The sequence below is a fragment of the Lepus europaeus genome, chromosome 11 (assembly GCF_033115175.1).
Source record: "Lepus europaeus isolate LE1 chromosome 11, mLepTim1.pri, whole genome shotgun sequence".
Taxonomy (NCBI): domain Eukaryota; kingdom Metazoa; phylum Chordata; class Mammalia; order Lagomorpha; family Leporidae; genus Lepus; species Lepus europaeus.
The window spans coordinates 111768534-111795091 of NC_084837.1; the positions used below are offsets into that span (position 1 = coordinate 111768534).

The following is a 26558-nucleotide window of genomic DNA, read 5'->3' on the forward strand; positions in this document are numbered from 1 at the left end:
CAGGGTTCTGTACCTGCTCTGAGCATCTGTCTTCTCGAGCTTCTCCTGAAGCTGGATCCAGGCGATCAGTGCCTTGAAGTCTCTCACGTAGTTATCCAGCATCATCAGCACCTCCTGGTTTAAAACAGACAGAGACATTCAACTCCAGTCTGAGACGAACGATTTTCTTTTTTTTTTTTTAAAGATTTATTTTATTTATTTGAAAGGCAGTTACAGAGAGAGGCAGATGGAGAGAGAGAGAGAGGTCTTCCATCCACTGGTTCACTCCCCAGATGGCAGCAATTGTCGGAGTTGTGCCGATCCGAAGCCAGGAGCCAGGTGCTTCTTCCCGGTCTCCCACGTGGGTGCAGGGGCCCAAGGACTTGGGCCATCTTCTACTGCTTTCCCAGCCCATAGCAGAGAGCTGGATCAGAAAGGAGTAGCTGGGACTACAACTGGCGCCCATATGGGATGCTGGCACTGCAGGCCAGGGCGTTAACTCGCTGCGCCACAGCGCTGGCCCCAACACTAACAATTTGCAAGGAGAAGTTGTTAGAGTGACGGACTTGGGCATTAATAAATTTTTCCTCACTGAGGAAGCGGCATCACCTCCTGGCTTACTTTGTGGGCCTTCCTTTCCTTTGTTCTTACTGCGTGGTAAAATAAGAAACGAGGGGAGCTGAGAGCTGAAACACCAAGAACTGGTGTGGTGACCTCCCCAAACAGCCATCACTGTGGCTCTGGTCAACAGAGAAGTACCCAAGACAGAAATGTACAAATGATCACACAAGAAAACCACCTAACAACTGCACAGAGCACAAGCATGAAATCTACAGATAAAGTACTGCAAAGACCCACGTGCCCACCACTCGCCACCAAAAATGTAGCAGGTCCAGTCTGAACGTCCTCTGGTGTCTCCTCTCCTCAAAGGTAACCATCGCCGTTCACTTGTGCTTGAATGCACTTCAATGAACTCACACAGTGTCCACTGTTGTGTGGTTTCTTCTGTACCTTTAAGTTCACCGTATCAAGGATACCTGTAATTCATCTCCTGTCACTGTCCAAGGTCACAGCTGCACGGTATTCTATCCCACTGCAGGAATACTTACTTATCCCATCTACTACTGACCGGGTTGATTTCCAATTTTTGGATATCACAGAAGATATGCTGTTATTCTCAGACACACACACACACACACACGTATCTTTTGCACGTATGAATCCCTCTCTAGTGAGTAGAAGCCCAAGAGTGGAACTGTGGAGTCCCAGGGCATGCACGTGCGTCACCTCAGTACAGAACACCCGACTGTCTTCCCAGACAGTCCCTGCTCCCCAGCAGTGTGCATGTGTGAGCTCCGTGCTTCACGCCCTCTCCTACAGCTGGTCTCGTGCGCTGGGGAGCAGGGAGGTCGGCTGGTTGTTTGTAACCTGAGTCATTCTTGACGGCGGGTCTGTGATGGCATTTCATCATGGTTTGTATGATTTCTCTGGTAACCAATGGTTCTGAGCACATTTCTATAAGCTTATCGGCCATTCGGACACCCTCATCTTAAAAAGTGCCTCAAGACCCGTCTCCATTGGTCCACATGTCGGCTGTCTCTTACTGATATGCTGGAGTCCTTTCTCTCTTTTCATGACCCCTTCGTTGGCTACACGTGGCTACACGTGACGCACCTGTCTCCTTGCCTTTTCAATCTAATAGAATGTGCAATCTTTTTGGGAACACAAATTCATAGCTTTAAGGTATCCAATTTATGATACTTTCAAGGCCCATATTACTTGTGTCACTTTAAAAGTAATCTTTCCCAGCATTAGAAGATGGCCCAAGTCCTTGGGCCCCTGCACCCACATGGGAAACCTGGAAGAAGCTCCTGGCTCCTGGCTTCAGATCAGCTCAGCTCCAGCCATTGCAGCCATCTAGGGAGTGAACCATCAGATAGAAGACCTCTCTCTCTGTCTCTACCTCTCTGGTAACTCTTTCAAATAAATAAAATAATAAATCTTTTTTTTAAAAAAAGTAATCTTTCCCTACTATATGCCAGGAAGATACTGTCCAACATTTTCTCATATATATATATATATATATATATATATATAAACACACACATATATATAATTTATTTATTTTAGAGGTAGAGTTACAGACAGAGAGAGGCAGAGACACAGAGAGAGGTCTTCTATCCGTTAGTTCACTCCCCAGATGGCTGCAATGGCCCAAATGCACTGTTCTGAAGCCAGGAGCCAGGAGCTTCTTCCGGGTCTCCCATGTGTGTGCAGGGACCCAAGCACCTGGGCCATCTTCCACTGCTTTCCCAGGCCATAGCAGAGAGCTACACTGGAAGAAGAGCATCCAGGACATGGAACCGGAGCCCGTATTTGATGCCGCTGCCACAGGTAAAGGCTCAGCCCACTACGCCACAGTGCCGGCCCCTTCTCCAACCTGTTCTATTCGAGCTTGCTCACTGAGCCTTCTTCACTTAGACCTTCCATCTACAACCAACTGACTACTGTACATGGTACAAAACAGAGGTCAAGGGGTCAGCGCAGTGGCACAGTGAGTAAAGCTGTCGCCTGCAGCACCAGCATCCCAGATGGGTGCTGGTTCATGTACCGGCGGCTCCACTTACAATCCATCCTCCTTATAATGTGCCTTGGAAAAGCAGAAGATGGCCCAAGGGTTCGGGTCTCAGCCGCTCTTGTCGGAAACCCAGATACAGCCTCCTGTTTCAGCCTGGCCCTGCCCTGGCCATTGTGGCCATCTGGTCAGCGAGCCAGCAGATGGAAGATCTTGCTCTGCAACTCTTTCAAACAAATAAATAAATCTTAAAAAAAAGAAAAAGAGGCCAAGTTTCCCCCATATTGACATCCAAAATTCCTGGCACAAGTTACTGAAAACTTAAACCTTTCTTCACAATTTTTGCCACAAATCAAAGATCCATGAATCTGTTTTGGCAGTCTTCCCTCTGTTATACCAGTCTATTTATCTATCCTCTTTTTAATTGTTAATTATTTATTTAAAAGGCAGAGAGAGAGAAATCTCTCATCTGCTGATTCGCTGTCCAAATGCCCAGTCAGGGAGGCACCAGGATGAAGCTTAGAGCCAGGAACTCAATCCTGGCGGCAGAGATCCAGCAACTTGGGCCAGCACCACTGCTTCCCAGGGCGCAGACTAACAAGCAGCTGGAATCCAGAGGAGAGCTGGTACTTGAACCCAGGCACTCAGATACGGAACGCCGGTGTTCAGGCAGCTTCTTAACCATTGGGTGTTGTGCCAATACCAAACTAGCTTACACTGCCGTGAGCTCTACAATCTTCAGACCCGCCAGAATGACTTACCCAGCTATGACTACATCCTCACGATGTCGAGCTACTTCAAACCCTTTGTATTTCCATATAAATTTTAGAATCGCCCATCATCATTGTAAGGGGAAAGGTGTGATGTTTTTTATGAAGGAGGAAAAAGGGGGAAAAAAAAGGAAAGAGATAGACATTCCCCAAATGGCCCAGGTTGGGTCAGGGCCAGAGCTTAGAACACAGTCCTGGTCTCCCACGTGGGTGGCAGGGACCCAATTACTTGAGCCATCTCCTGCTGCCACTTGTAGTACTGGCTCATGTGGTCTACAACAGATATATACACTTCCCTATGTTTCTATATTGTTCAAAACCTCTCAAAAAATGTATTCATGTTTTCTATGTAGAAGCCCTCATACCTTTTATAAGATGGAACCCTAAGAATAAATGGCATTTTCTTTTTTAAGATTTATTTATTTATTTGAAGGTCAGAGTACAGAGAGAGAGGAGAGACAGAGATCCTCTATCTGCTGATTCACTCCCTAGATGTCTGCAATGGCCAGGGCTGAGCCAGGCCAAAGCCAGGAGCCAGGAGCTTCTTCCGGGTCTTTGACATGGGTGCAGGGGCCCAAGTACATGGGCTATTCTCTGCTGCCTTTCTCAGGCCATTAGCAGAGAGCTAGACAGGAAGTTGAGCAGCCAGAACATGAATCGGCCCCATATGGGATACTAACATCACAGGCGGTGGCTTCACCTGCTACAGCACAATGCTGGCCCCAGTGGCAACTGTTAAACATATTCTTTCCCACTTTCTCTTGCTGTTGATTTTTGTCATTTGAACTTGTAACTGGCAACTTTTAACTCAATACTTCTAATAATTTCTTTTAGATTCTTCTGGATTTTCTAAATATAGGCACATAAAAACTGTGAATAATGACAGATAAGGACAGTTCAAACAGTTCTTGGAAAATGGAATGAAAAAATAAGTTTATATTGGTGAAGATTTTTTTTTTTCAATTTGACAGGTAGAATTATAGACAGAGAGAGAGAGAGAGAGAGAGAGAGAGAAAGGTCTTCCTTCCATTGGTTCACTCCCCAAAGGCTGGCGCTGCGCTGATCTGAAGCCAGGAGCCAGGTGCTTCTTCCTGGTCTCCCATGTGGGTGCAGGGGCCCAAGCACTTGGGCCATCCTCCACTGCCCTCCCAGGCCACAGCAGAGAGCTGTACTAGAAGAGGAGCAGCCGGGACCAGAACCCAGCACCCATATGGGATGCCAGCACCACAGGTAGGGGATTAACCAAGTGAGCCACAACACCAGCCCTCAAGATATTTTTTACACCAAAATGCACTTACCTCTTCATTCCATTTTACATGAACTACTTCTTAAATTTTTAGAAATCTGAGAGGCAGAGAGAAAGAGACTTCTCCTCTACTGGCTGACTACCCAAAAGCCAGCAACAGCCCAGGGTAGGCCAGGACAAAGCAGGAACTCAACCCACGTCTCCCACGCGGGTGGCAGGGACTGGCATCACCTCCCGCTGCTCTGAGGAGGCACATCAGCAGAGGTGGAGTGACATGGGAGGCAGGGGTCCCGAGCAGCACCTTAGTCACTGCACCCTTGTGTTTACTTCTTCAGCTTCACTCCTCCTACTCCTATGTCTTATTCCTTGTTATGTGCTGGTTAGGATCTTATATGCAATGCTGTATAGAAATGATGATGGCAGGCTTTCTTGTTCCAATCCAAATTCCTCAGAAGGCAAGCTGACAACATTTCACCAGTAAGTGTTGATCTGGGACAGCGAGGCAGGGAGTCAGGTCCAGGTAAGCTGGGATGCTTGCAGCCCTGCAATGTAACGTCTCTCTGTAGCTGTCAGCCTGATGCACCCCTTCCCAGGACATGGCTGTGTCTCAGCCAGAACCTGAAGGAGCAGACGCCATGAGGAGCACATGGAATTTTGAGTTCCCCGGAGGCGTCATAAAAACCCAGAAGACTTCATGCCTGTTAACAATCTATCCTGTCCCCTTACCTCGTAAGAGAGACTGAGAGCAGGGGAGAAGTCTCTTTGCCCAGGACCATGGGTGGAGAAACTACTCAGGCTCTCCCTCTCCTTATTGGCAACACTCTGGCCCACTCACCATGGGGCCTTCCCTGGGTGGGACGGCCACCCTCAGGCTGCGAACGTCTGGTTACTCTCGCACTTGTAAAGAACGCCTGTTCTCGCCTGTGCACTTCACTATGCCTCCACTTTGCATTCTTCTCTCCGTGGGAGGCAAGAAGCTGAATTAAAACTTAAGGCACACAGGATCGCATCCCTAGGATGTTTACTCAAGATTTCTTGGAAGATGCCTTACATCAGAAAGAAGTTCCCATTTCTTACCAGTGTGCTGAATTTTCTCATGAAGAGGTACTGGATTGCATACAGTGTGTTTCTTAGATCTGCTCAGTCTGAAGAATTCTCATATCCATTCAACTAGTTTGGTAAACAACATTAATATGAGACATGTCCCTAACACTGCAGAATGAGCGAGCCAGCTTCTTGTCCTGTTTTAATGAAGAGCTTCAACAGATCACTCCAGGTTAGGACTCTGCGTCTGTACCCTGAGCTGCGGTTCCTCTCTCATAAGGGCTTTCGTTGTCAAGGAAAGCTGGACAATTCAGCCAGCTTCTTTTACTGAAAAAAGTCCTCTCTTTTTCCATGTTCAAGAAGAACTGCGTAACACTAGCAGTTTTTCTGAGACATAACTCAGATATGGTAAAACCCACCCTTTAAGTATGCAGTTCAGTTGTTTTAATATATGCAAAGTAGGACAATTACCTAACTCCAGAACACTTTCATCATCTCAAAAAGGAACCCTGAAGCCATCAACCGTCACTCACGTTCCTCCCGCCTCTGCTCTGAGCGACCCCTGAGCTACTTCCCGGAGCTGTGCAGTGGCCTCGTCCAGATGTCTGAATAAACAGAACCATATGACACGAGGCCTCCTTCCACTTAACAATGCTTTTGAGGTTCATCCACCTGGCAGCATGCCCCCGTAGCTTGTTTCTTCTTGTATCTGAATAACTGAACATAACACATTCTTTTTATTAACAGTTCATGAATATTAGGGTTGATTCTCCTTTCGTCATTGGGAGTAGCACTGCTACAAACATTCATGTACACATTTGCTATGAACACGTTCTCAACTCTGTTGGGTATAAATAACTAAAGGAGATTTTCTGAATCACAAAGTAGCCCCAAGGTTCATGTTAAAAACCAAGCTTTATATTCCTAACCAGCAATTTGTAAGGGTTCTCTATTTTTCATATCATTTTTTTTGGACAGGCAGAGTTAGACAGTGAGAGAGAGACAGAGAGAAAGGTCTTCCCTCCATTGCTTCACCCCTCCAACGGCCGCTACAGCCGGCACGTTGTACGGATCCAAAGCCAGGAGCTGGGTGCTTCCTCCTGGTCTCCCATTCGGGTGCAGGGCCCAAGGACTTGGGCCATCCTCCACCGCCTTCCCAGGCCACAGCAGAGAGCTGGACTGGAAGAGGAGCAACCAGGACAGAACCGGCACCTCAACCGGGACTAGAACCCGGAGTGTTCATATCCTTTTTTTTTAAAAAAAGATTTATTTGTTTATTTGAAAGAGTTACACAGAGAGAGGAGAGGTAGAGAGAGAAAGAGACAGAGACAGAGACAGAGACAGAGAGAGAGAGAGAGAGAGAGGTCTTCCATCCACTGGTTCACTCCCCAATTGGCCACAGTGGCCAGAGCTGCGCTGATCTGAAGCCAGGAGCCAGGAGCTTCTTCCAGGTCTCCCACATGGGTGCAGGGGCCCAAGGACTTGGGCCATCTTCCACTGCTTTCCCAGGCCATAGCAGAGAGCTGGATTGGAAGTGCAGCAGCCTGGACTCGAACCAGTGCCCATATGGGATGCCAGCGCTGCCCGAGGCAGCTTTACCTGCTACGCCACAGCGCTGGCCCCTGCATTTTTCATATCCTTACCAACACTTGCAGATGTTCTTGAGTCTAAGCACCCTAGTAATAAGTGGTTTCACTGTGTTTTTTATTTACATTTTTCTGATGAATATTAACATTAAGCATTTTTTCCTATGCCTACTGGACACTGGTGTATCCTCTTAGGAAAAATGTCTATTCAAAATCATTGCTTAGTTTTTATTTTATTTATTTGAAAGGTAAAGTAAGAGGGAGGGAGGGAAGGAGGGAGGGAACACTTCCATTTGCCTGTTCACTCTCCAAACAGCCAGAAAGGCTGGGGCTGGATCAGATAAAGACAGGAGCCAGGAACTCCATCCAGGTCTTCCTGTGGGTGGCAAGGGCCCAGGCTCTTGGGCCATCCTCTGCTGCTTTCCCAGGCACACTAGCAGGGAGCTGGACCAGCAACTGGGATTCCAACCGACACTCTGACATGGATTTGGACACCGCACGCAGCAGCTTAACCACTGTACCATAACATTGCCCCCCCACTATCTGTTTTTAAACTGAGCTATCTCTCATTTTTATTGTTAATCCATAACAGCTCTTCATTTATTCTGGATTTCAAGGCCTCTCCAGATCCAGGACTTGGAAATATTTTCTGCCCTTTTGTGGGTGATCCTTTCACCTGATACTACCCTTTCAAATGTCCAAGTTTTTAATTTTGATGGTGTTCAACTGATCAGTTTCTTCCTCTAGTTACTCATGCTTTGCATATCATACTTAAACTGTTCCAGGACCGGCACTGTGGTATAGTGGATAAAGCCGCTGCCTGTGGTGCTGGCATCCCATATGGGCACCAGTTCGAGACCCAGCTGCTCCACTTCTGATCTAGCTCTCTGCTATGGCCTGGGAAAGCAGCAGAAGATGGCCCAAGTCCTTGGGCCCCTGGATCCATGTGGGAGACCTGGAAGAAGCTCCTGGCTTCGGATTGGCCCACCTTCAGCTGTTGCGGTCACTTGGGGAGTGAACCGGTGGATGGAAGACCTTTCTCTCTGTGTGTGTAACTCTTTCAAATAAATAAACAAATCTTTAAAAAAAAAAAAAACAAAAACAGAACCGGCCGGCGCCATGGTTTAACAGGCTAATCCTCCGCCTTGTGGCGCCGGCACACCGGGTTCTAGTCCTGGTTGGGGCGCCGGATTCCATCCCGGTTGCCCCTCTTCCAGGCCAGCTCTCTGCTATGGCCCGGGAAGGCAATGGAGGATGGCCCAAGTCTTTGGGCCCTACATCCGCGTGGGAGACCAGGAGAAGCACCTGGCTCCTGGCTTCAGATCAGCGAGATGCGCTGGCCGCTTGGCCATTGGAGGGTGAGCCAACGGCAAAAAGGAAGACCTTTCTCTCTGTCTCTCTCTCACTATCCACTCTGCCTGTCAAAAAAAAAAAAAAACACAGAACCGCCAGGTGTCCTAGCCATCCCACTATGAGGACAAATGTAAAGGAAGTGAACCCACTATGTTAAAGAGATGGTTGAGTTCTCCCGTGTTCATTGTAGCACTGTTCCCATCAGCCAAGATTCGGAATCAACCTGTGTATCCGTCAACAGATAATGGATGAATAAAGAAAGTGTGGTACACAGACACAAGCGAACAGTATCCAGCCTGAACAGTGAACAGAATCCTGTCATTCACAACATGGACGAACCTGGGAGGGCACGAAGGTAAGTGAAAGAAACCAGACACAGAAACACAACTACTGCAGGATTTCCTGTACACGTGGACTCCAAAATGCTGGACTCACAGAGGCCATGGATGCTGGCTTCGAGGGGCTGGGGGGGGGGGGGGGGCTACACAGAGAGGCTCAGGAAATCTTGATCAAAGGATGCACACTTTCAGATCTAAGGAGCAGGTTCAAGAGTTCTAGAGTTAGAGCCGGCGCCGTGGCTTAACAGGCTAATCCTCCGCCTTGCGGCGCCGGCACACCGGGTTCTAGTCCCGGTCGGGGCACCGATCCTGTCCCGGTTGCCCCTCTTCCAGGCCAGCTCTCTGCTGTGGCCAGGGAGTGCAGTGGAGGATGGCCCAAGTGCTTGGGCCCTGCACCCCATGGGAGACCAGGAGAAGCACCTGGCTCCTGGCTTCGGATCAGCGCGGTGCGCCGGCCGTGGCGGCCATTGGAGGGTGAACCAACGGCAAAAAGGAAGACCTTTCTCTCTATCTCCCTCTACTGTCCACTCTGCCTGTCAAAAATTAAAAAAAAAAAAAAAAAAAAAAGAGTTCTAGAGTTAACAACGATGTAATAATGTACTCTTGAAAAACTGTTGAGAAGGGATTTTAAGTGTGCTTACCACACAAAAATGTTAGTATGTGACATCACGCACACATGTACTAGTTCATCTGAACCATTCCTCAGTATACAGATATTTCAACACAACTTGGAGATGACAGCTGTACATAATTGTTATTTGTCAAGTAAATAAATAAAACAAGACCAAACTGTACATCATCTACAGGAAACCCACATTAAAAGTAAAGACACAGGGACCGGCGCTGTGGAGTAGTGGGCTAAGCCTCTGCCTGTGGTGTTGGCATGGCATATGGGTGCCAACTGGAGTCCCGGCTGCTCCACTTCCAATCTGGTTCCCTGCCATTGGCCTGAAGAAGCAGTGGAAGATGGCCCAAGCGCTTGGGTCCCTGCAGCTACATGGAGACCAGGAAGAAATTTCTGGCTTCTCCAGACTGGCCCAGCTCTGGCCATTTGCAGACATTTGGGGAGTGGACCATCAGATAGAAGACCTTTCTCTCTGTCTCTCCCTCTCTGTCTGTAACTCTACTTCTCAAACAAATAAATAAAATCTTTAAAAAACAAAGTCTAAAGACAGACAGACAGACAGACACAGGGTCTGTGGTGCAGTAGGTTAAGCCTCCACCTGTGGTGCCGGCATCCCACCTGGGCACCAGTTTGGCTGCTCCACTTCTGATCTAGCTCCCTGCTACTGGCCTGAGAAAGCAGCAGAAGATGGCTCTAGTGCTTGGGCCCCTGCACCCACGTGGGAGACTTGGAAGAAGCTCCTGGCTCCTGGTTCGAATTGGCCCAGCTCCGGCCATTGTGGCAATTTGGGGACTGAACCAGTGGATGGAAGACATTTCTCTCTCTTTATCTATCTGTTATAACTCTGCCTCTCAAATAAATAAATAAATATTTTAAATAATAAAGACACAAATGAAGAAAACATATCATGCTACTACTAAATAAAAGAAAGCAAGAGTAGTTATATGAATTTCAGACAGACTGAGGACAAGAAAAGTGATCTGGAACAAAGAGAAACAATAGACAATCATTAAGGGGCAAGTTCTCTGGGAAACACAATGATCCTTACACGCATGCACCTAGCACCAGACTGCCACACGGAGGTAGGACGAGGTCCCTGCTACAGCTGGAGACTTCAACATCCGTCCATCCAAAGTGCACGGACCCAGAGGCAGAGAGCCAGTAAGGACGGACACTGGACACCACCACCAAGGACCGCTTCACCCAACAGCACAGAATACACCTTCTTCTCAGCTTCTTTAGAGAAGGGATCGAGGGGCTGCTGCTGTGGTGCAGCAGGTCAGTCCTCTGCCTGCGGCACCGGCATCCCATATCGGCGCCAGTTCGAGTCCCGGCTGCTCCTCTTCTGATCCAGCTCGCTGCTATGGCCTGGGAAAGCAGTAGAAGATGGCCCAAACACTTGGGCCCCTGCACCTGTATGGGAGACCGGGAAGAAGCTCCTGGCTCCTGGCTTGAGATCAGCTCAGCTCTGACCATTGCAGCCATTTGGGGAGTGAAGCAGCAGATGCAAGAACTTTGTCTCTCCCTCTCATTGCCTGTAACTCCACCTCTCAAATAAATAAATAAAAATCTTTAACAATTACAAAAAGGATGTACCTGCATGCTTTTCCAGCTGTAGATGGAGAACTGGGTTCCATTTTGGAGGGTCTGGGTCCATGTCCCAGGTCTGCTTCAGACTCCAGCTTCCTGCCAAGGTGCACCCTGGGAGGCAGCAGGTCATGGCTCAAGTAGCTGGGCCTCTGCCACCTACATGGGAGACCTGGCTGAGTTCCTGCCTCCCGGCTTTGGCTGGCCCAGCCCTGGTTGTTGTGGGCATTTGAGGGAGTGAACGAGCAGATGTCTCTCTGCCTTTCAACTAAGAAATCCATACATTTTAAGGAAGAAATAAAAATCACGTCTTTGGCCATTGTGTGGCATACTTTGGAATTCTGAGAGTGACAGTTGCCTGAGGAGCAGGAGGGCAAGGCCTCCAGTCTTCTGATGGCCTGGTCCTGGGAACCAGTGACCATAGAAGATGCAAAACTGGGTTTTAGACCTGAGCAGCGGGGACTACTGGGTGTCAGACAGAGGTCCCTGTGCTGGGAACCTGCAGGTGCCTGTCTCGTGAGTGAGGCTGACCCTCATGTCAGTCCAGATCAGAAATCCCTAAAGAAAAGACAGCTGGTTTCTCCCTGCGGTCCTTGGAAACGTGAGATCGAGCTCTGCTGACTCCCAGGGCTAGTGGCTTAGTGCCCATCCTTCTGGTGGGAGCCGTGGAAGCCGGGGCCCTCACTTGAATCCTCTCCTTCCATGAGAATCTGCTGACCTAGTGCAACTGTGGGAGCAAAGGGTGGGGCGTGCCCCTGTGCGCTGCAGGCTCCCCCGCCCCACTGGCTCCCAGATGCAAGCTGCTTAGAAGCCAAGCCCTCAGCCTCCTGCTGCAGAGGTGTGCAGGTGATGCTTCTCCAGAGCCCCTGCGAGCAAGTCTTTTCCTTGCCCTTTGTTTCTTCCCTGAACCCTGGGGGAGACAGCTGCTGGAAGTGCTGACACCCGTTTAAAGTCACTGCTTTGTCCCACATGACCTCAGGACACCCCAGGACACTGAGCCCCTTCTGCTCCTGAGCTGGGTGAGTTAGGAGACAAACCCGCCAACGAGAGCCATAAGGTTGGGTGGCTGTATGTGGTCCAGACCCCTTGGAAGCTGCAAGGTGTGGATCCCCCAATTTTAGGGCACTGTGCCCCAGTAGGATCTTGGCCTTTCTTTCTCCCCAGAGCCTGGGAGAGACGGCTGCTAGAAACGCTCACACCTCTGTTCCCTACGCTCTCAGGAGACCCCAGAATGCCGAGCCAGCATGCCGCAGGTCCCCCAGGCGGCATCTTACCTGCTGCCTCAGACACCCACCGGAGGCTCCTCTGAAACAGGCACACCTCCCGCAGATACCCCCCCCCCCCCACCGCAGGGCCAGCACTCAGCTCACCAGCAAACCCCAGCTCCTGAGTTCTCCCTGAAGGGAACAGACTACCCCGATGTCCTGACTCTCCCAGCTGAGGCCTGCAGTCAAGCCATCAAGTAGCCTGCAAAAACAGCAATCAGCTGTGCTCTGTGACGCGGATCAGGCATGTGGACCTTCCCACAACTCTGCTAGCTTGCTCCAGAGACGGAGCCCGGCCTCTAGCTAGCACACCTGACTCGGGGAGCGTCTGGAACAGCAGCCCTTGGGAGCAACAAGAGCAAAGTCTGAATGACCACAGACCATCGCCCAGCCTAGTGCAGACGCCATGGAGAACACGCCTGCTCCCAGCTTTTGCCAGGGGATAGAGGGAACTGGGACATACTCAACCCCCAACTCTTCCAGCTTCCTCTTGGGAGACTGCGCTCTCTCCTGCCTGCTCGCTGTGATGCCAGGTCTTAGCATATCATAATCGGGGGCCAAGGAGCAAAGATAGCACAAAGGCCTAAGAGGCACCTGGAATCTCTGGGTGGACTGAACACAAGGTCCACGGCCTTCATGCTCCACGTGGCCAGTCCAGCACCACTGGGAGAGGCAGGGAAACCCATATGGAGAATGGAAATGAAGGAAAAAGACAGGATAAACCTCCAGAAACTGACCCTAAGAAAAGAGATGCACGGTTTACCCGGTGCAGAATTCAAAGGAACAGTGCTGAAGCCCTCGTTGAGGTCAGGAGAGCACGACGTGGAGAGGGCAAGCGCCTGCTCGCGACGCCAGCGCGCCACGCGGGAGCTGCCCTGCTTCTGACCCAGCACCCTGCAGATGTGCCTAGAGGAGGCAGAAAACCATGGGGCAAGTACCAGGTCCCTGTCAGCCACGTGGGAGACCAGGAGGGAGTTCCTGGTTCCTGCCTTCAGTCTGGTCTGGACCAGCTGCTGTGGCCATTTGGGTGGGGAGTGAGTCAGTAGATGGAAGGTCTCTCCCTCTCTATGGCTCTGCCCTATAAACAAACAAATCACTTTCCAAACAAACAAACAAACAAACAGGTTCAGCACTGCAGCAGGTAGAGCTGCTTACCGCGATGCTGGCATCCCACATGGGCACCTGTTTGTGTCCCAGCTGCTCCACTTCCAATCTAGCTCCCAATTTCCTGGGAAAAGCAGCAAAACACAGCTCAAATATCTGGCCCTGGGGCTGGCGCAGTGGCACAGCGAGTTAACACCCTGGCCTGAAGCACTGGCAACCCATATCGGTGCCGGTTCAAGACCCAGCTGCTCCACTTCCAATCCAGCTCTCTGCTATGGCCTGGGAAAGCAGTGGAAGATGGCCCAAATCCTTGGGCCCCTGCACCCACGTGGGAGACCTGGAAGAAGCTCCTGGCTCCTGGCTTTGGATTGGTGCAGCTCCTGCCATTGTGGCGAATTGGGGAGTGAACCATCAGATGGAAGACCTGTCTCTCTCTCTGCCTCTCCTCTCTCTCTATACTCTGACTTTCAAATAAATAAATAAATCTTTAAAAACAACAAAAAAAAAAGGATTTGGGCCCCTGTTACCCACATAGGTTACCTGGATGAAGCTCTTGGCTCCTTGCTTCAGCCTGGCCGAACTAGCTGTTGGGGCCATCTGGAGAGTGAACCAGCAGATAGAAGACCCCTCTCTCTCTCTCTCTCTCTCTCTATTTCTCTTTCTCTCTCCCTTCCTCCCTTCCCTCCCTCCTTCCCTCCCTCTCTCCTTCACTCTATAACTCTGACTTAAATAAATCTGTTTAGAAATAAAAAATAAATTAAAAAAAAAACCTTTGCAGGCAACAAAAACAAACAAGTAGGACTAAATCAAAATAAAAAGTTTCTGCACAACAATAAAAATTGACACAACAAAACAGTCTATAAACCGGGAAAAGCGTTTGCAAACTATACAGCTAATAACAGGCTAATATCCAAATATATAAGGAACACATACCACTCAATAGCAATAAAACAAATAACCTGATTTAAAATGGGCAAAGTACCTGGACAGAATTTTCATAAAAAGATGACAGTAAAATAGTCAAAGCATATGAACAAGTCCTCAGTATCACTAATCACCTGGGAATGTAGATTCCACCCTAAGAAATCGCCTCCCACTTGTTAGAATGGCTGCTAGCAAAGAAGACAAGAGATAGCAAGTGCTGGCGAGAGCAGAAGGCAAAGCAAACCTTGTACACTGCCGAGAGAGAAGTAAATCAGTACAGACACCGTGGGGAATAGTAGGCAGGGTCCTTGAAAAACCAAAAATCACACTATCACGTGGCCCAACGACCCCTCTGAGGAGGCACCCACAGGGACGGAAATCAGCTCAGAGAGACCTGCACTCCCACGGCCGCTGCAGCACTACTGACAGCACCCTAAGTGTCCGTCAGTGATGAGCGGACACACACACACACACAGGTGACTGCTGCTCAGCCTTAAGGAAGGAGGAGACCCTGACATCTGCAGAAGCATGAATGAAACTGGGGGGCATTATACTGACAAGTGAAGTAAACCAGACAGGAAGAAAAGCAGCACATGACCTCACTTACATGTCAGATCAGAAGAGGAGCAGCAGGGACTCGAACCAGCGCCCATCTGGGATGCCGGGCCAGCGCTTTAACCAGCCACAGTCCCAGCCCCAGATAACCATTTCAAATCAGCTGAATTAGGATGATGTACACACTCATGATAACCACCACGACTGCACTCTTGCCTGTTTCGTCAGATAACACAACATTGTATCACTGCGACAATGCATCCTACACATCTGGCAGAGGTAACTTCTTGGCACTGAAACACAATTAAAATATGAGTGGGGGAAAGAATGTGAAAGTCCAGGTCACTGAGCTGCACACCACTACTCAGGAGGAAGAAACAGTGGCACAGTGGGTTAACGCCTGGCCCGAAGTGCCTGCATCCCATATGGGCGCCGGTTCTAGTCCCAGCTACTCCACTTCCAATCCAGCTCTCTGCTATGGCCTGGGATAGCAGAAGATGGCCCAAGACCTTGGGCCCCTGCACCCACGTGGAAGACCCAAAAGAAGCTCCTGGCTTCGGATCAGCACAGCTCTAGCCGTTGCAGCCAACTGTGGAGTGAACCATCGGATGGAAGACCTCTCGCTCTCTCTCTCTCCCTCTCCCTTCGCTCTCCTCTGTGTAACTCTGTGGCACCCTCATTCCGTATCAGAGGGCGGGGTCAGTCCCGGCTACTCCTGCTTCCTGCTAACGTGTCTGGGAGGCAGTAATTAGGTCCCTGCCATCCTTGTGGGAGACCTGGATGGAGCTCCAGCTCCTGGTTCACCTGGGCCCAGCACTTGGGGAGTGAACCAGCACATGGACATCTACCTGTGTGCTCTCTCTCTTGCTCATTTGCTCGCTCTCTCTCTCTCACTGTGTGTCTATGTGTCACTCTGTCTTTCAAATAAAGAAAGGTGTAAGAAGAAGGAAGAAACAGATAAAGTTGTGACTTTGAGTGTTGGCTCATTAGCCAAAGCCGCTATTTCAGTGACTAAGACGAGGAACTTTAAAGTGGAGGCGTACCCACTCTACCAGTTCCACACCATTCTAACTTCACAATAAAGACAACTTTCCAACATCAGAACATGCCAACCAGGCATAAAAATGGCCACGTGCTGGGGCCGGCACGGTGGCGCAGCAGGCTAAGTCACCAACTATGACAGTGGTACCCACACAGGCCCTGGTTCCAGTCCTGGCTGCTCCACTTCAGATCCAACTCCTGGCTAACACACTTGGGAAAGCAACAAAAGACAGCACAAGTACCTGCGCTCCTGCCACCCACACGGGAGATCTGGATGGAGTTCCAGGCAGGAGCCTCGGTCTCAGCCACTGCAGCGTGACGCAGCAGGTGGAAGACCAATCCCTATCTGTCTGTATCTATATGTCTATCTATCTACCTATCTATCTATCTGTCTGTCTATATGTCTGTCTATCTATCTACCTATCTATCTGTCTGTCTACCTATATGTCTGTCTACCTATCTACCTATCTATCTATCTATCTATATGTCTGTCTACCTATCTACCTATCTACCTATCTGTCTATCTATCTATATGTCTGTCTACCTATCTACCTATCTATCTATCTATATGTCTGTCTACCTATCTATCTATCTATCTATATGTCTGTCTACCTATCTATCTATCTATCTATCTATATGTCTGTCTACCTATCTACCTATCTATCTGTCTATATGTCTACCTATCTACCTATCTATATGTCTGTCTGTCTGTCTATATGTCTGTCTATCTATCTACCTGTCTGTCTACCTATATGTCTGTCTACCTATCTACCTGTCTATATGTCTAACTATCTACCTATCTATCTATATGTCTGTCTACCTATCTACCTATCTATGTCTGTCTATATGTCTACCTATCTATCTGTCTGTCTACCTATATGTCTGTCTACCTATCTACCTATCTATCTGTCTATCTATATGTCTATCTATCTGTCTATCTATATGTCTATCTGTCTATCTATATGTCTATCTATCTATCTATCTATCTCTGTCTTCCAAATACATAAATGCATCATTTTTAAAAATTTTAAAAGGAACTTTTTGTTTTTAAAGGATCAAATGTATTATAAATACATTAATTTTCTATAGCTAAATCTTAGATGGACTGTACTATCAGTTGCACTCAAAGACCTCAAAAGTACTTTTCACTTATATGAGTTTTAAAAGATAGAGGCACACTTTGGAAATCAGATCCAAGACTAATAATAAATGCATGCCAAATTATTCATAAATGAAATTGAATACTACCCTTACTTGAGTCATTAAAGTAATATTCTAATTTAAAATATTCTCTGAACAAAGAACCGTTGTTTATTTCCTTTCAAAGATAATTCTTGGTGCCAAATCACTGGGAATAAGTCTTCTATAATCAGGAAAAGGACAAATTAAAAAAAATTACTTAGCTTCCTTCTCTTGATTCTACTAATATAATTCAAATTCTTTAATTAAATTTATTTGACTTAAACCATCTACATTAGGGCACAGAAAGATCTGATTCAGAGCAATTTATTTCGGAAGTTTTCTGATTTCCCTATTTGCTAAACAAAAAAACACACCAAAACTCGAGGACAAGTACAGCACAGTAGCTACATTCCTTCTAGGAGTGAGCACAGAAAAAAATATATGTGGTGGCTGAAACAGCCTATTTTCAGGAATGTTTAGCCCAACATTATCAAACGTGATCAGAGCAGGACCGTGCGGCTGTAACCCAAGCCATGTTTTTGAACAAGGGAATACAAACAAGACAAGCGGCCGGGGCAGCCCTGCAGTCACTGATGCACGTCTTTCCCCCTGCAGCTATGAAGGGCATTTGTCAAGCAGGACGAAACAGAACAAAAGTGGCTCTCAAAGCAGCGTTACAGGCATCCAGCTAACTGTATATAGGCATGCAGCTAAAATTACCAATTACTTTACCAATTGGCTGCAACGGATTCGATTGGTTTGTAATTAATTGTAGTTGCTGGTGCACAGAGCAGGATGGTTGGCGCCACTGCTTTGTCCTCCTGACACACAATACCAGTGCCCAAGTGCAGTGCCTCCCACAAGAAACCAGTGACCAAAGGCGGCCCTTATGGAAGCTTTACCAAAGCTGAAACAAGTTTTAAAACACACTATTTTTTTTAACTAACATTTTACCTAGTTTTAAAAAAGCTATTACTGGATAAATAGTTCAAAAGGGCAACCACCTGAGAGCAAAATGGAACATACCCATTTTCAAAGTGCCCGTATCGTTTACAGTCACCTGGAATCCCCAGTCACTTATACCTCTCCCCAGTTTTCCATATAAGCCACCTAGAAAAAAAGGATATACAACACATTCACTGACCCAAACCCTGCATGGAGGAATCTGCTAAGAGAAACTACTCTCCTGCAATTAAATCCTTCCCAGCATCTCTGTGGGGAAGTAAAATGTACCCTAGGCTGGGAAGCGACTGCAATTGCTAACTGGTCTTTAACTCAACTCATTTACAAACTGACTTGACTATTTGCCTTTCTCCTAGGGAACTAACCACTAAGAAAAATCAGACACCTTGGATGGGCTTTGGCCTGGCGGCTAAGATACTGGTTAAAGATGCCTGCATTTCATGTCGGTGTACCAGGGTTCGGGCCTCAGCTCTGCTTCCAAGTCCAGCTTCCTGCAAATGAGCATCCTAGGATGAAGCGGGTAATGGTCAAGAACTTGGGTCCTTCAGCCTCTTCAACAAATGGTGCTGGGAAAACTGGATGTCCATATGTCGAAGTATGAAACAAGACCCCTATCTTACACCTTATACAAAAATCCACTCAACATGGATCAAAGAACTAGAGATGCGCCGCGACACCATCAAACTAATTGAGAGATAGGGGGAACCCTTCAAGATATTGGAACAGGCGAAGAATTCCTGGAGAAGACCCCAGAGGCACGGGCAATCAGAGATAGAATAAACAAATGGGATTACCTCAAACTGAAGAGTTTCTTTACAGCAAAGGAAACAGTCAGGAAAGTGAAGAGGCAACCGACTGAATGGGAGACGTTATTCGCAAATTACACAACAGATAAAGGATTAACAACTAGAATCTATAAAATGATCAAAAAACACCACAGAATCAAAACAAACAACCCAATAAAAAAAATGGGCCAAGGACCTTAACAGACATTTTTCAAAAGAGGAAATCCAAATGGCCAACAGACACATGAAAAAATGCTCAGGATCCCTAGCCATCAGGGAAATGCAGATCAAAACCACAATGAGGTTTCACCTCACCCCGGTTAGATTGGCTTACATACAGAAATCAACCAACAACAGATGCTGGTGAGGATGTGGGGAAAAAGGGACACTAATCCACTGTTGGTGGGAATGCAAACTGGTAAAGCCACTATGGAAGACAGTTTGGAGATTCCTCAGAAACCTGAATATAGCACTACCACACGACCCAGCCATCCCACTCCTTGGAATTTACCCAAATGGAGTTAAAGGGGAGAAAAAAAGAGCCATTTGCACCTCGATATTTGTTGCAGCTCAATTCACAATAGCTAACACATGGAATCAACCTAAATGTCCAACAACGGATTACTGGATAAAGAAACTATGGGATATGTACTCTATGGAACACTATACAGCAGTAAAAAACAATGAAATCTGGGCATTTACAACAAAATGGAGGAAGCTGGAAAACATCATGCTGAGTGAAATAAGCCAGTCCAAAAGGGACAAATATCATATGTTCTCCCTGATCGATGGCAACTAAACGAGCATCTAAAATGATACCCATTGAAGTGAAATGGACACTATGAGAGACAATGACATGGTCAGCCCTTGTCTTGACTGTTGAGGAACAACTTACTATTTTATTCCTTTTAGTATTTTTGTTGTTGTTGTTGTTGTTGCTCTGTTTGTTCTACATAAGACCACTGGTTGAACTCTATAATCAATGCACAATCATTCTTAGGTGTTTAAAATTAACATAAAAGTGATCTCTGTTAAACATAAGAGTGGGAATAAGAGAGGGAGGAGATATATAGGTTGGCACATGCTCACTCGGACTTACCTCCAATGGTGGAACTAGAAATGTGCCAGGGGATTTCAACTCAATCTTACCAAGGAGGCAGGTACCAATGCCAGCGCACTTGGTAAAGTGATAAGTATAAATACATAACCGATCAAAAAGATAGGGTATATGTCGAAGAGATTTCACAAATAAGACCAGTGTAAGCAAATAATGAAGGATAGAATTAAAAGGGAGAGAATGATCCTGCGGGGGAAGCAGGACACACAGCAGACTCACAGAATGGCAAATGCCCAAAACAGCACTCCTGCCTCAGAATCAACCCTTGGGACATTCGGATCTGGCTAAAAGGTCCATGAGAGTCTCACAGGCATGGAAAGCCATGACACGATGGCAAAAAACAATCTAAATGAAAGACCCTGGTGAACAAGACCCCAGCAGAAGGAACAGGCCATCAAGGAGAGAGGCGCCTTTCTCTGAAGGGAGGAAGGAATCTCCACTGTGACACGGCCTTGACTAAACAAGTTCAGAGTTGGTGAACTCAAGGGGCTTCCATAGCCTAGACAGCTCATAGCAAGAGTCTCGGGTGATTGCTGACGTCACAAATAAGAGTGCCAATTGTTAAATCAACAACGGGAGTCACTGGGTACATGCTCCCCATGTAGGATCTCTGTCCTTAATGTGTTTTACTATGAAACTTAAAAACACTACTAGTTGAACAATACCCTATACCTTATGCGGTTGTGTGAGTGCAGCCTGTTGAAATCTTTGCTTAGTATATACTGAGTTGATCTTCAGTTTATGAAGGTAATTGAAAATGAAACTCAATGAAGGGCGGGATGGGAGAGGGAGAGGGGAGGGCCACGGGAGGGAGGGAGGGAGGTTGGGGAGGGAAGCCACAACAATACAAAAGTTGCACTCTGTAAATTCACATTTATGAAATAAAAAATAAAAAAAAAGAACTTGGGTCCTTGACACCAACCTGCGAGACCCAGACTGAATTCTCGGTTCCTGGCTTCGGCCTGGTCCAGCCCAAGCTGCTGCAGGCATTTGTCTGTGTGTTTCTTTTTTTTTTCTCTCTCTCTCTCTCTCTCTCCCTCCCTCTCTCTCCCCCTCTCCCTCTCATGAACAAGTAAGTAAAATAAAATTTTAAAAGTTGAAGATCCTTGACTGCTAATGCATATTAAGTTATTACCTCAAGTCAACATATATCTCAAAATCAACATATTCAAATTAAACTTCCCCAGTGCGGCCTGCATGGTTACCCCCTAACAACTGTGTAAGGCATGCACCTGCCTGGAATACTCTCCCAGTGCCACCGTGCCTACATTCAGGCTGAGGCGTCCCTGGCCCTTCCTAAAGCAACCTTCTCACTCATGAATGCAAAGGCTGAATAAGGGGTGATGGTATGTTCCTAAGTTGTAAAGCTGCTCACCGGAAGCCCTGGAATGATTCCTGCCCCATAAGATTCCCCCATTCTCCCTGCAAGGGCCAGCACAAATCCCACACGCACAAACACTTCCATGATCCCAAACCCAGAAGTCACCCTTCCTCATCAAATGTAATAACTAATTAATGCATATTCAAACCCCACGTGTGCTACGTAAGTAAAACCACATAGATCTGTAGTAACTGTTCAAGAAAAATGAAGTTTTTCTTAAAATCTTTATGTTGATTGAAGCAGCAAGCATGGAAAAGCATAATTTTATCCCAAAGGCATAAACCAACTATCCTTTCTACTCAGCAATCAAACCTCAAATCCTTTCAATAACCCAGAATGACATAATGGGAGGGTAACCTTTGCTACTGTGTCCAGTGGTCTGGGTACCCAGATCTGTTTTCTATGTCACAGTCATGTGGTAAATTTCCACCACTTGAAATTAACAGCAATAAAAAAAAATCAAAATATAAAACAATCTCTCAATAAGAAGTGTAAGTAACTCAAGACAACAGCCACAGAAGGAGCAATGTGAATGTTCCCTCTTTTAAATAAAGCCTTTAGGGGCCGGCGCCATGCCTCACTAGGCTAATCCTCCACCTGCGGCGGCGGTACCTCAGGTTCTAGTCCCAGTTGGGGCGCCGGTTCTGTCCCGGTTGCTCCTCTTCCAAGCCAGCTCTCTGCTGTGGCCCGGGAGGGCAGTGGAGGATGGCCCAAATGCTTGGGCACCTGCACCCATGTGGGAGACCGGGAGGAAGCACCTGGCTCCTGGCTTCGGATCAGTGCAGTGCTCCGGCCGTAGCGGCCATTTGGGGGGTGAACCAATGGAGGGAAGACCTTTCTCTCTGTCACTCTCTCTCACTGTCTAACTCTATCTGTCAAATGAAAAACAAAAAAGAAAGAAAGAAATCCTTTAAATACAAAAGAAAAACTTTGACATTTAATCAATATGAAGGATTTGATTGAAAGCCTTCATATTTTGTTCAGATTCACAAACAGTACTTAAAACATGGCACGTTATAATAAATACTGAATAATAGTTGCTGAATGGAAGCCCACTTCAGTTAACACTAAGCTAAAGTGCTTTGTCTATTTCTATTCTTCTAGGCTTTTAATGTGAAGTTTTAGAGGAATATTTCCTAATTATAAATGGCCCTGTTAACAGTCTCTTTTATTGAGAACTTATCCCATGGGATCCTTTAGAAAATTCATTCTTCTGATAATTCAAAGACCCAACTCCCTTAAGTAATTTCTTGATAAATCTCACAATTTCACTCTGTTGTGAATAGAGTTGAGTTACAGGGTCAGCATCAGTGAGATTATTAGATTATTTAAGGATATTTAAAGTTTGTTTAAATAATGTAACTATCAAAACATTACCATCTGAGGCAAATAATTTTAATTTTTACTAATGCAAAGAGAACAGATTTCATGTATGTCATAAATATAATTCTAAGAAAATAATAAAACTTTCCTCCCTCCCTCCTTATTCCTTCCTTCTTTTCCCTTTAGTTTTGCAATAACATAACTTCAATTTACTTTATAATTGCAGGCTAGTGCACCACTAACCATAATGTTCAACAAGTAAAAAGGGGAAAGACCACTGCTCCACAGGAGTACAAACAAGGGCTAAAATGACCATCAGATCGTAAGCTGTCAGTTTCATTCTTACACATTTTTTGTATTCTATATTAACTACCACACATCAGAGAAAACATGCTATTTGTCATTTGGGGGACTGATTTATTTCACTAAGCATAATGGTTTCCAGATGCAACTGGAACTTTTGCATGCATTTTGTTGCAAAAGACAGGATTTCATTCTTTCTATGGCTGAGTAATATTCCATAGTGTATATATACCAGTTTCACTATCTAGTCATCAGTTGATGGACATCTGGATTGATTCCACATCTTAGCTATTGAGAATCGAGCTGCTATAAACATGGGAGTACAAATACCTCTTTCATATATATGCTGATTTCATTTCTTTGGGGATATTCCCAGGAGTAGGACAACTGGGTCATATGGTAGATCTATTTCCAGATTTCTGAGGAATCTCCTAACTATCTTCCATAACAGGTGCACTAATTTACAATCCCAACAACAGTGTGTCAGTGTACCTTTTTCTCCATATCTTCACAGGACTTTTTATTTTTTGATGTTGGGATGATAGTCATTCTAACTGGGATGAGATGAAACCTCACTGTGGTTTTTATTTGCACCTCCCTGATGGCTGGTGATCCTGAGCATTTTTCATGTGTCTGCTGTCCACTTGTATTTCAGTCTTTGAAAAATATCTCTTCACGTCCTTTACCCATTTCTTAGATGAATTTTGTTTTGTTGTTGTTGAGTTTCTTGAGCTCTTTAGAGATCCTGGATATTAATCCTTCAGTAGGCGCACAGTTTGCAAATATTTTCTCCCATTCTGATAGTTGCCTCTTCACTTTGTTGAGTGTTTCCTTTGCACAAAGAAGCTTCCTAGCTTTCATTTGTTTATTTTCGCCTGTGCTTCTGGGGTCTTTGCCTTGCAGAGTTTCTAGTAATCTGATGGTATCAGGTCATAGATTTAGATCCTTGATCCGCTGTGAGTTGATTTTTGTATAATGTACAAGGTAGGGATAGCGAGTAATTTTAAAGCAAAAAATTACTAAAAAAAAAAATCCTTGCAGCTGGAGCTGATATGTCAAGAATAAATAAATTGCCAAGGGAGGAGTGTAAAATATTAGTATATATTTTGGGGTTGCCTTAAATATTTACTGGAACGCCATAAAGTAGGTTTAAGGCCCATTTACTATGTTTTTACTATGCGTACCCAATGTGTAGTAGAAACAAAATTAACAGACAGCGTGGTCTCCATTGAAGATGCTTCCAATTTTACTGAAATCACAAACTACCAAACAAACAGGCCATGATTAATTTCAAAGTAAACAGTCATTATGGAAGAAAATCACAGACAAGAACATAAATCTTCAAATATATTACATGAAAAAGTCTTACTTATACTATATACAAGGGATCTTCAAAAAGTTCATGGAAATTCATTTTACAAAAAAAGCTACGCATGGGGCTGGTGCTGTGGTGCAGTAGAATAAGCTGTGACCTGTAGCATCCGTATCTCATATGGGTGCCGATTCAAGTCCTGGTTGCTCCACTTCCAAACCAGCTCCCTAATAACGCACCTGGGAAAGCAGTGGAAGATGGTCCAAGCCCCTGGGACCTTGCTACCCACGTGGGAGACCCCTAAGAAGCTCCTGGCTCTTGGCTTCAGCCTGGCCCAGCTCTGGTTGTTGTGGCCATTTAGAGAGTGGACCAGCAGATGGAAGATCTCTAACTCTGCCTTTCAAATAAATCCTTAAAATTTTTTAAAAATATAACAAAATAAAAATAGGGAAAAAATGCATTCAAACATTTTCTGTACCAAAGTAAATTTATCTTTAATTTCATTGTTCCATAAACTTTCTAAAGTGCACTGGTCCATATCCGTTAACTCCCCAAATTGTTCAATTGCACTTATTCAATTGTTTTCTTATTGAAGGCTGTGTGGACATTTATAAGTAACTTATCCTTCTCAGTTCATGTCTGCATTATCATTTTAATGTAATTAATGAAAATCCCATAATCAATAATTCCAGTATTCCCGATGAATGTAGAGAACGTTTCCCTGAGACATCAGAGTATACAGCAACTGAGAGCACCACAGACAGCAGTAAGAGAATAATTAAACTCCCGGCCGGCGCCGTGGCTCAACAGGCTAATCCTCCGCCTTGCGGCGCCGGCACACCGGGTTCTAGTCCCGGTCGGGGCACCGATCCTGTCCCGGTTGCCCTTCTTCCAGGCCAGCTCTCTGCTGTGGCCAGGGAGTGCAGTGGAGGATGGCCCAAGTGCTTGGGCCCTGCACCCCATGGGAGACCAGGAGAAGCACCTGGCTCCTGCCATCGGAACAGCGCGGTGCGCCGGCCGCAGCGCGCTACCGCGGCGGCCATTGGAGGGTGAACCAACGGCAAAGGAAGACCTTTCTCTCTGTCTCTCTCTCTCACTGTCCACTCTGCCTGTCAAAAATAAAAATAAAAAAAAATAAAATAAAAAAAAAAACAAACTCCCAGTATCCCGATCATCGTAATCCATGTGGGCTGGCGGCGGCACACCTCCGTACACGGCCTCTGCGTTATTAAATCATGGGCCACTATTAAAGAAAACACTGCTCAAGGCATATAATGCAGCCACATAGGCTGCAGCTGGACCTCACCTCCCCCGGCTGTCCCACCCTCTCCTCAAACAGGAAACAGGAATCTCTGGCCTAAGGAGAGTGGGCAGGATGTTCCTGGAACGCAGCCCTTTTGAAAATTCTCAAGATTCTAGCTCGCTTTGCTTCCTCAAGAATAGTATCCCGGCCATGGCGGCCAGTGTGGAGTGAACCAACGGAAGGAAGACCTTTCTCCCTGTCTCTCTGTCTACCTGTCAAATAAATAAGTAATTTTTTAAAAAAAGAAATAGTATCTCAACTCCTTGACTTGCCCCAAGGGCACTCACCAATTTCAGATCAACCAGAACACGACCCAGACATCAGCACGTGACCGTCACTCAGGAAACTCTCTGGATTCATGTTTACGTTTTTCATCTCTTGGCCTTGTTCTATTCAGTCGACCTACTCTGTGTACTACAAAACATTTACATGTGCACGGGAGTGACAGAGAGAAGGTGCCTATTTCAACGTGGTACCTCAGTAAGGGGCCTGAGCGTGCGGGCTCCTATAGAAAGGCCCGGTCAGACGCCAGCTGACCGGTGGAGCAAGCCTGCACAGGGTCTGCACAGGGCCTTCTATCAGGGGAACAGGAATCTCGAGGGGGCTTGAGTCACCGCGCGGTTCGAGGGGACTCGGCTGTGGGGGTCCAGCAGCACCGCTCAATGAAGTCTAGGAACGAGGAGAAGCGAAAGCAGAGGCACGTCCGCCGGCCTCCTTGCCACGACAGGGCGGGCTGGCTGGCAGCCCTTCCTCACTGCCCAGGGACAAGGCCACATTCCCAACTCTGTCGATGATCCCCCCCCCCCCCGCCATGTTAACACAGCAGGGGTTAAGCGGAACAGAGACTGAACTGCCCATCTTAAGTCCTCACCTCTTACAAACCCCTAACAACAGCTG

At 46.6% G+C, this 26558-nt stretch overlaps 1 protein-coding gene across 1 annotated transcript in view; it reads right to left on the reverse strand.

The window, feature by feature from the left end:
- The window catches only part of SCAPER (S-phase cyclin A associated protein in the ER), a 412160-nt gene that overhangs the window by 325648 nt on the left and 59954 nt on the right, over window positions 1-26558 (reverse strand). Inside the window, exon 6 of the mRNA XM_062206396.1 lies at window positions 14-114. Within this exon, the coding sequence (XP_062062380.1) occupies window positions 14-114 (101 nt within the window). The remainder of the gene's footprint in view (window positions 1-13; window positions 115-26558) is intronic.